The sequence below is a fragment of the Scomber japonicus genome, chromosome 9 (genome assembly GCF_027409825.1).
Source record: "Scomber japonicus isolate fScoJap1 chromosome 9, fScoJap1.pri, whole genome shotgun sequence".
Classification (NCBI taxonomy): domain Eukaryota; kingdom Metazoa; phylum Chordata; class Actinopteri; order Scombriformes; family Scombridae; genus Scomber; species Scomber japonicus.
The window spans coordinates 22,875,806-22,885,216 of NC_070586.1; the positions used below are offsets into that span (position 1 = coordinate 22,875,806).

The 9,411-nt window shown below is 40.1% G+C and overlaps 1 protein-coding gene across 1 annotated transcript; it reads left to right on the forward strand.

The window, feature by feature from the left end:
• The first annotated feature begins 1,261 nt into the window (after positions 1-1,261).
• On the forward strand, positions 1,262-8,999 carry erap2 (endoplasmic reticulum aminopeptidase 2). Its single transcript, XM_053326036.1, has 21 exons — positions 1,262-1,304; positions 1,891-2,239; positions 2,339-2,525; positions 2,662-2,831; positions 2,947-3,085; positions 3,169-3,303; positions 3,390-3,510; positions 3,608-3,762; positions 3,891-4,004; positions 4,112-4,243; positions 4,565-4,696; positions 5,261-5,329; positions 5,480-5,655; positions 5,773-5,852; positions 5,978-6,161; positions 6,326-6,482; positions 6,583-6,767; positions 6,925-7,086; positions 7,247-7,387; positions 7,704-7,785; positions 8,286-8,999. The coding sequence occupies exons 2-21, from the start codon at positions 2,070-2,072 to the stop codon at positions 8,442-8,444; spliced, it is 2,850 nt and encodes a 949-aa protein (XP_053182011.1). The 5' UTR covers positions 1,262-1,304; positions 1,891-2,069; the 3' UTR covers positions 8,445-8,999.
• The last annotated feature ends 412 nt before the right edge of the window (positions 9,000-9,411 follow it).

Here is a 9,411-nt window from a genome sequence, read left to right on the forward strand (position 1 = left end):
AAATATAATTATTATATAAATGATTATATAAATCATATTGATATGACTTTCCTTGGATTTTAGCCACTGAATAAACTTAAATACCCATTGTGGCCATGATATAAATACAAAACAAAAAGTTATTCTGAAAGGTTGATATTTCAGATATAAGGCTTTCATTAATATGAGCTCATTAATTTAAAATATACGTCACAATCAAATGGAATAAATTAAAAGCTCAGGGCAGACTGGTGGAAAAAGAGGGACCATTATTGTTGTCACACTCTTCTCTGTCCCCTTGTTTTCTGTCCCCTCAGTATTTATCCAAAATGGGCAAAAATGCCAAAAAATAATCAAAAACTTACCTGCCCATAAACAGATGATAGGAAGGTAAAAGAGACTCCTGGATGACTCTGTCATGTCTGTTCGTTGGAGTGGTTTCATAGATGACTGCTCTGCATGAGAGTGTGTGTATGTGAGTGTATAAAATGGGGGCATGCTGTTTGGCTTTGCCAAGAGCATTGCATTATGGGGGATTGACATGTCTCATTGTTGTGACCTTATACTAATAATGGACCCTCCTCCACCCACCACAAAACACATGCACAAACACAGAGAGAGATAGAATGAGAGGGAAACAGTGTGAGCTCTTACACAACCTGCATTTGTAAAGAAGGAGAAAATCAGACAGTAAGGTGGACAGAAGAAAGTCATTAAAGAGTTATTTGTACAACTGGAAACACACCTGCTTACGGCTGTTAGATCTGAGGTGAGAAACCGATCATATCAGCATAACCAGAACATTAGACAACACCTGCCCACACACCTGCACACACTCACTCACACACACACACACACACACACACACACACACACAATAAAGAGAGAAACTGTTGTTGTGAACAGCTGTGAAAGTGTGACTGTATATTAACCACCTTACTACCTAAGCACAATAATGTATTAATAATAACTCTACAAATGCATTAGATTACCCTAACATCAACATCTGAATCTTCTAACATCAGTTGGAAAATACATTACATTAAACAGTGAAGCTACATTGTCTGTCTCATGCTATCTCTCGCTCTCGCTCTCTTTCTGTCTGTCTGTCTCTCTCTCTCTGTCTCTGTCTCTGTCTCTCTCTCTCTCTCTCTCTCTCTCTCTCTCTCTCTCTCTCTCACACACACACACACACACACACACACACACACACACACACACACACACATGCAGGTTATGTGCTTCAGCGGTGGACAGGAAGTTAAAAAGAGAAAGTGAAACTCAACAGTTGGGACAGGCTGGATGATGCAGCTAAAATGATCGAGGTAAAGCTATTTGACATTTCTGTTTAAACATGAGCCCTGAAGCAGACACAAGAAAATCTGTATTGTTTGACAATTAGTTAGATTTCTGCTGCTTGTAGGATGTTTTAATTAACATAATAAGATTCACTTCTTTCCATATGGTATAGCTTAACTGCTGCCCGTACAACCTAATTTGAACTGCAGCTATGCTCCTGCAGCTGTTGTCACCTTACAGTTATAGCTGTGTCCTAATCTTGTTTTGTCCGCATGGAAAGTCGTGTGATTCAGTTGTTGCAAGTCTCCTTCAGGGTGAGATGTATCGTGCCCTAAATAATAGCCTTGGCTAAATTTGCCAAAAATTAACTGACCTCTCAACAGAGAATTCATATGTCAAGTTTACAAGGTCCACAATGGTCCACTTTTAAGCATAAAAACTTACTTTCCATAGAGATCAGTAATGTGGTAACCTTTGAAACTACTACCAATAACCGGGAAGTTGACTGAATTAAGGAAGCAAGACACTGTTTTTTTAGTTTCTAGAGCAGAGTTGATTTAATATGGTGAACTGAGTGTGTTGTGTCCTAAATTCTCCTCTATTGTCTTTCAGGTTTAAGACAAAGGTCCTGAGAACTTGCCTGACATTTTTGATCAGCCACACAACACTCCTGTCAGGTGGTCCTTAGTCACTACTCATGTTTGGGAAGTGACTGAGCGAGTTCATAGTCGTCAGTCTGCCACACGGGTGGCTTTTTGTTCTATCGGTGGTTCAAGGGCATTTCTTCTACAATGGCCTTGGTAAGGATGTTAGTGCTGTCTCTACTCCATGTGTCTCTAGTTGGGTCACAGCCTGCCAAAGCTTCACAGCAGCCGTCAAGCACTCCTCATCCTGCAGGAGAGCAATCTCCTTTGGGGACTGACAATCTGTCCTTCCCCTGGAGTCGCCTTCGTCTGCCAAGGTACTCTCCGTGCTAGTTTTTTACGGATATATTCATAAAATTGACAAGATTTTTTTAAAGTCATGTATTAAAAAAGCAAAATATTTCTCGTTGTTTTAGATACATAATTCCTCTTCACTATCGCCTCCTCGTGCACCCAAACCTCACAAGTCTCAGTTTCACTGGTTCAGTCCAGATCCAGATTGAGGTCAAGAACAACACGAATTGGGTTGTATTGCACAGTAAAGGTCTGCAGATCTCAAAGGCCACCATACTGAACCAGAACCTCGGTCTTCTGTCTGAACAGGTAGTTGTGAATTCAGAGCAGTTATTAGGGGCCGAGCCGAAAGGCAAGAGGGCGAGGAGGCAAGGACCCTATTGTAATTATAAAATCTTATTTATCATTATTACCTGCAATGGACTCAACTTCTTTCCTCTTCTAGGTTCTTCCAGTTCTTCATAACCCCTCTCATGAGCAGATAGGCATTTTCTCACCCTGGGTGCTCAGCAGTGGACAAAAGTACTTCCTGTATATTGAGTTTGGAGCAGAGCTTGCAGAGGGTTTCTATGGTTTCTATAGGAGCACCTACAGAACCAGTGCAGGAGAGATCAGGTAAAGAGGTAGATTTGTTCACAGCAAGCTTGGTAAAATATCCTACACATACATCTACAATACAATATTCCATCGTCTGTGCAGTACAATAGTATCTGCCCATGTTTCTTTTTAGAACATTAGCGTCAACTCACTTTGAGCCCACCAGTGCTCGGACAGCATTCCCTTGTTTCGATGAGCCAAACTTCAAAGCCAACTTCTCCATACGTATCAGGAGGAGCCCAGAGTACATTTCGTTGTCCAACATGCCCATAGTGAGTGTTGCATATGTACTATTTGCCTCCCATGTTTAAATGTGACTCAAAAATTCCTACACTGAAGTTTTTGTGTATTTCAGTTCAAGACAGTTGAAGTAAACACTGGCCTTTTGGAGGACCGCTTTGCCACAAGTGTGAAGATGAGCACATACCTCGTAGCTTTTATTGTCTGTGATTTCAAATCTGTTACTGCAACAACATCCTCTGGGGTGCAGGTATGGCCTATCTGAAGAAGCTCGTTTTCCTTTATTTCAAACTTTGAACATTATCACAAATGGTTTATACAGTTGCATGTTTATAGGTTTCCATCTATGCCACCCCTGAGAAGTGGAATCAGACCCACTATGCCCTGAAGGCTGCTGTCAAAATGCTTGACTTCTATGATGAGTATTTCAACATCCACTATCCTCTACCCAAACAAGGTAAACTTCTTGTATTTGTCTTTTTTATGTAACCAAGCTACAGGGCCCTTCACGCTGCCACTATCTGTCTTCTGACCTTTTAATTTCCCTCTGTCAGACCTGATAGCCATCCCAGACTTCCAGTCTGGTGCGATGGAAAACTGGGGTCTGACCACCTACAGAGAGACGAGCCTTCTGTTTGATCCACTTACATCCTCTGTTTCTGATAAACTGTGGGTTACTATGGTGATCGGCCATGAGCTTGCCCATCAGGTAAGACAGTGACAGTGTATCTGCACTCAAATGACATGCAGGACTACATTAAGTGTTTGTTTAGCTTCAGTAGCTCATATTCTCATAAATCACTTCACTACATTAACGGTCATCTGTTCTGTTTGCAGTGGTTTGGTAACTTGGTGACGATGGAGTGGTGGAACGATATTTGGCTGAACGAAGGCTTTGCTAGATACATGGAGTACATTTCAGTCGAGGCCACCTACCCTGAAATGAAAGTGGTATGTGATTTGGTTAATCTGTCAATGAATTGATTAATATAGCAAGATTAAAATTAAGCCTTGTAGAGAGAATTGTTCAACCTGTTCTGTGTTCACATTTCTTAAAGGAGGAATATCTACTGCATACCTGTTTTGCAGCAATTGGACATGATTCATTGAACTCCTCTCGACCAATATCCAGTCCAGCAGATAACCCCACTCAAATCAAACAAATGTTTGACACAGTTTCCTATGACAAGGTATGATTTTGTCATGTGTGTGTGTTATGCTCTCAGTCAATGAAAGTTTATCACGAGTACATTATCTGTGCAAAATGACTACCTGCTTATTCAGTGTCAAATATTGCAATCACTGTCAATTAAAAAGACAATTGACCCATTCATGTTTGAACATGTTAGAGAACACAGCACCTGGTGAGGACACACATCTGATGACATAACTATTACTGATTTATATATTTACTGTATATGGTCACAGAAAATCAACTTTTTCACATGTATGGCTAACAACACTCCTGTTGCCTTGTTGTGTAAAAATACTTTTTCTCCCTCCCCTACCAGGGAGCATGTATCCTGCACATGCTGCGACACTTTCTAACAGATGATGTGTTCCAGAGGGGGATAGTGCGTTACCTCCGCAAATACAGCTACAGGAATGCATGCAACCAAGATCTGTGGGACAGTCTGGCCAATGTATGAACATTACATTATACATTGAATGCACTGTGTAATGTATTTCATGTAAAAAAAAAAGTATTATAAAGGAGTGGCAAGACAGGGCTTTCAATATGTCAAAATTATCTGAGCCAACCTTTCTTTGTATGGATCTGTACAGCTTTTTTTAAACCTCTGCTTGGCATTACAATCACACAAAGAACAGAGAGAACAGTATGTGTGCTGTTTTTTCTCCAGACAAATATTGTTTTCTGTTCATTTCACCAAGGTTTAAAAACCAATTTGTAAAGACTTGATTGATTTATACAAGTAGTCAAAGTGAACATGATGTCAATGTCTGTTTTATTTTTATCAAAGTTACACTGTCTTTATTTCGTAATGCAGTTGTAGGTGCAGATTGATTGAAATGCATTTACAAAGCGACATGGTGTTCATTGTGATGGATTATCAATCTCAAGCATTTTACAACTACGGAAATGAATTAAAACATTCAGAAATCAACATACTATAGTCAGCAGTAATGTAAAGTGATGTGTTTTGTAGTAGACAGATAAAACTTAAAGGTTTAATTTAATTCTTCAGACATGCACAGAGGAGGACTTCAGCTCAGGAAAACACTGTTATAGCAGCAGCCAGGCCTCCAAGAATGCAGTGAGTAAACATACGACATTGTTGAATATCAAGTCACTGACCTCTCTTTATGATTTTCCTTTAAATTTCATACTGTTTACATGATTATCACTGACTTTGTGACCTGGTGCTGTCACAACTATTGATGATGATATTGATTTTCTTTTGCAGTACCTGTTTGCAGGGGAACATCTGGACTTGACAGCCATAATGAACACTTGGACTCTGCAGAAAGGTGTTCCTCTGGTGACTGTAACGAGGAAGGGGTCTTATCTGCTGCTTAAACAGAACAGGTTCCTGAGGACAGTGTTGCCTTCTGACCCCCTCTGGTCCACAGTGCAACAGGGGTAAGCATGCGCATGCACTCAAAGCTACATAAGCATCATCAGCAGTTTAATTTTGAATTACTATCAGGGTTCAATTTTATGTTGTGGATTTCAAAAATACTTTCTTCTCTGGTATAGTTTTCTTTGGAATATCCCTCTGACATACAAGACAGATACTTCTAGCACCACCCACAGACACCTGATGACAACACACACAGGTAAAGGGGGAGATATAATTTATTTATTCAACTCATGTACACATATTCATACATACGTATGTAACTTTTTGCTTTGCCATTCAAAAGTTTTTTCTCCTGTCTTTGGCTATTTATGTGTCATTTAGACAGTGTACATATAGGAGCGGACGTCAGCTGGGTAAAGGTAAACTCTGACATGACAGGCTACTATGTGGTTCATTATGAGGATGGTGGTTGGGATGAGATGGCCAAGCTACTGAGGGAAAACCACACTGCTCTCAGCTATAAAGATAGGACTCAGTTGATACACAACGCCTTTCAACTGGTCACGTAAGCATAATTATACTATACTGTATGTGTGTGTCTGTCAGCCTTAGAGAACTAAAGAGAGAGATTTTTTCTTAATGTCTGTAGTTATGTAACACAATTGCTTTGATTTCCCTACCTGAAAAAGCACCCAATCTTTCAAATATTCTTTATCTGTTTCTCTAAAGGGCAGGTTATCTACCGCTCAATAAAGCCTTTGACTTGATTGGTTATCTGCAATTGGAGACACACACAGTTCCTCTCCTTGAAGGACTTGGCTATCTGGAGACCTTTTACGGGATGATTGAGAAAAGGAATGAGCTTGATCTAGTTCACAACCTGGGGGTAAGAAGGCAAGAGTACACAGTGAGCCAGAAATCTAGGCCCATGTCAATATGAAACTGAGTTCATGTGAGATGTTGTTTCTCTGTGTACTTTGGTGCAGATGTACATCCTCCGATTCTTCCGTGCTGTCATTGACCAGCAGACATGGAGTGATGAGGGTTCTGTGTCAGAACGACGATTGAGGTCGGACGTCCTCTCTCTGGCGTGCCACTTGGATGACCCTCCCAGTCGGAAGCGGGCACGTCAGATCTTCGAAGACTGGCTTCAGTCCAAAGGAACACTCAAGTCTGTCTGTCTAAATTAAACTTTAGCTCCCATCGTTATCAGCTTTTGAAATGATTCAAATACACAGAAGGCTATTGTTTTCCATTGTTGTAGGCTATTGATCAAATTGATATTTCTTGATGTCTCTAAACATGCACGTCTCTGTTTGTGGTTACAGCCCACCCACTGATGTGGCAGAGATTGTATATTCAGTCGGAGCACAGGATGACCACGGCTGGGATTCACTCTTCCATGCATACAACACCTCCCTCTCTTCAGCACAAAAACAAAAAATTCTGTTTGCCTTGACCAGCAGCAGGGACACCAACAAACTAAACAGGTACGCCTTATCCCCATTGTATTCTTCACTCTGCTAATGCTGCCACCATGTGGCAATTATGGGCTATTGACAAGAGATTCTCACAGTATTTGTTCTGATGTTAAGCAAGTGATGGCAGATAATGCAATGTTAATAGATTGTGTTTGCGTTTGTGGTGCAGACTGCTGGAGCTGGGTCTGGAAGGGAAGGTAATACGATCTCAGGACTTGTCCTCTGTCATCCTGATGGTGGCCAGACAACCTCAGGGACATCATCTCGCCTGGAACTTTGTCAAAAAAAACTGGAGCACAATGGTTCAGAAGTTAGTACAATGAAATGGAGACATACAAAATGGCCTAAAATTTGAAAATATCTTATGCAGTGCTTACTATGTAAAAAAGAAGAGATTTTTACTCACCAAACATATCTAAACTGTGTGTAAACCAGTAAGATCTGCCTCTTGATTGGCTTCTCTGTAGTCTAATAATAAGTGTTCACCTGGAACAGGTTTTTGAATAGATAACAACCTGATTATACTACAAGCATTTGACTGCATTGGGTAGTTGACCTCACAACTACAGAAGCCCTTGTGCTTTAGAATATCTCTGAATGTCCTCTGTTGCACTTCTATTTTGCAGATTCCAGCTGGGCTCATCTGACATAAGAAACATCCTTATTGGCACCACAGGCCAGTTTTCATATCCGGAGGAACTCGCTGATGTAAGCTCTTATAAGCTCTGACAGTAAAATGTGAACTGCTTTATTTGCTACAAGGCTGCATTAATATATTGGCTAATATTAGCACTACGAGCAACATTGTTTCAGTGTCAGTACTGCCCAATCTTGATTAGGATAGTTTGATTAATAGATGCATGCCATCACATAAAATGAAATGTATAATTAATGACAGTACTAAAATACGATGGACTTTTTAAAAGCATGTTATACTTAACCTAAACTGCTTTGCATCTGCATTTTGACAAACTCACACAAAAATTCAAATAATAATTGTTTTCAGTCATAAAATATTTGGGTACTGGCTATAAAAACATATATTATTCTACTACTATATTCCTAAGCATATTTTATTGTCAACATAATGATGTGACTTTGATAGAATAGGAAGATTTACTTACATTTACTCTTTTGGTTATACATGTTTTATGTTCTTCCGTATGCTTGTGTGTGTTTGTTTAAATGGATGTGTATTTGACCCCCAGATAAAGTTGTTCTTTGAGTCCATCAAAGAACAGGCGTCTCAGCTGAGAGCTACTCAGCTTGCCCTGGAAAACGTGCAGAAAAATATTCGCTGGATGCAGAGGAATCTGGAGACTCTGAGAAACTGGCTGAATGAGAAGAATGACGTGAAAAACAGCTGAAGAACAGATGGTGGTTGAGTTTTTAATGTGTTTCTTTATTTGGAGAATGTAACGTGCTAAATACTGAAGAGTTGATCATTTTGTGTGTAAAAACTGTTTTGTACATTTTCAGGGGATTTATTTGTTAGAACAACATTGTCTGTGTGGTTTAATGCGTGCGTGTGTGTGTGTGTGTGTGTGTGTGTGTGTGTGTGTATGTGAGTGTGCACGTTTTTGTTACCTCATTGGGAAATTATCTAGTATAAACACCAACTTTGTCGGGACCAGTAGTCCTCGTGGGGACAAAAGCCCTGTCCTAATGAGGCCAAACGATATTTCTGAGGTCCTGTTTAAAGTGAGGGTTGGCGTTGGACGGGGTAGCTGTTAAAAATGAATGGCAGTCAGTACAATGTCCTAACAAGCATAACTGTGCAAACTTGCATGTGAGTGTGTGTATATCTGTGGGTTTGTGAGGGAGAGATAATCATTGTAAAGTGACACACAGATTCTGTGTAAATGATTATTCACCAAATAGACAATAAAGGCGTTCATTGTACCTATTGGCACCTTTGTGCCTGTGAAACATCCTTGTGTTTGTGTGTGTGTTATTCCATTCATGATATTTACTATGTATGTACTTGGTGTTAAATTATGAGTAGGTTAGGCATGTAACAGTTCGGGTTAAGCGAAGGGCTGCCTCCAGCGAATCATTTAAAAATCAATGCCATGTTCTCACAGGTATTGTAAAAAAAAAGAGCCTGGGTGTGTATTTAGGATTCACTCTGTTATTTATGTGTTTGAAGGTCCAGCTTCTGGTTACAGTAAAAAGGTTTTGGGGTTTGAGGTTAGTGCAGGGTTTGAAGTCATGCGTGTAACAGTTGGGTTTTGAGGTTAGGTTATGGGTACTAGTGCAGAGTCCCCACAAGTATAGTAGAAAACATACCTCTGCGACTCAGGCCTGCCCCTTGCCGTATTAACCAATAGGATG

What these genes read in the sequence shown, in the direction of transcription:
- erap2 (XM_053326036.1), top strand. Translation starts at nt 2,070, where the DNA reads ATGGCCTTGGTAAGGATGTTAGTGCTGTCTCTACTCCATGTGTCTCTA. An exon ending in TGTGGGACAGTCTGGCCAAT is followed by an intron (nt 4,697 to 5,260) that starts GTATGAACATTA and finishes TTAATTCTTCAG; the next exon opens with ACATGCACAGAGGAGGACTT. An exon ending in AACGCCTTTCAACTGGTCAC is followed by an intron (nt 6,162 to 6,325) that starts GTAAGCATAATT and finishes GTTTCTCTAAAG; the next exon opens with GGCAGGTTATCTACCGCTCA.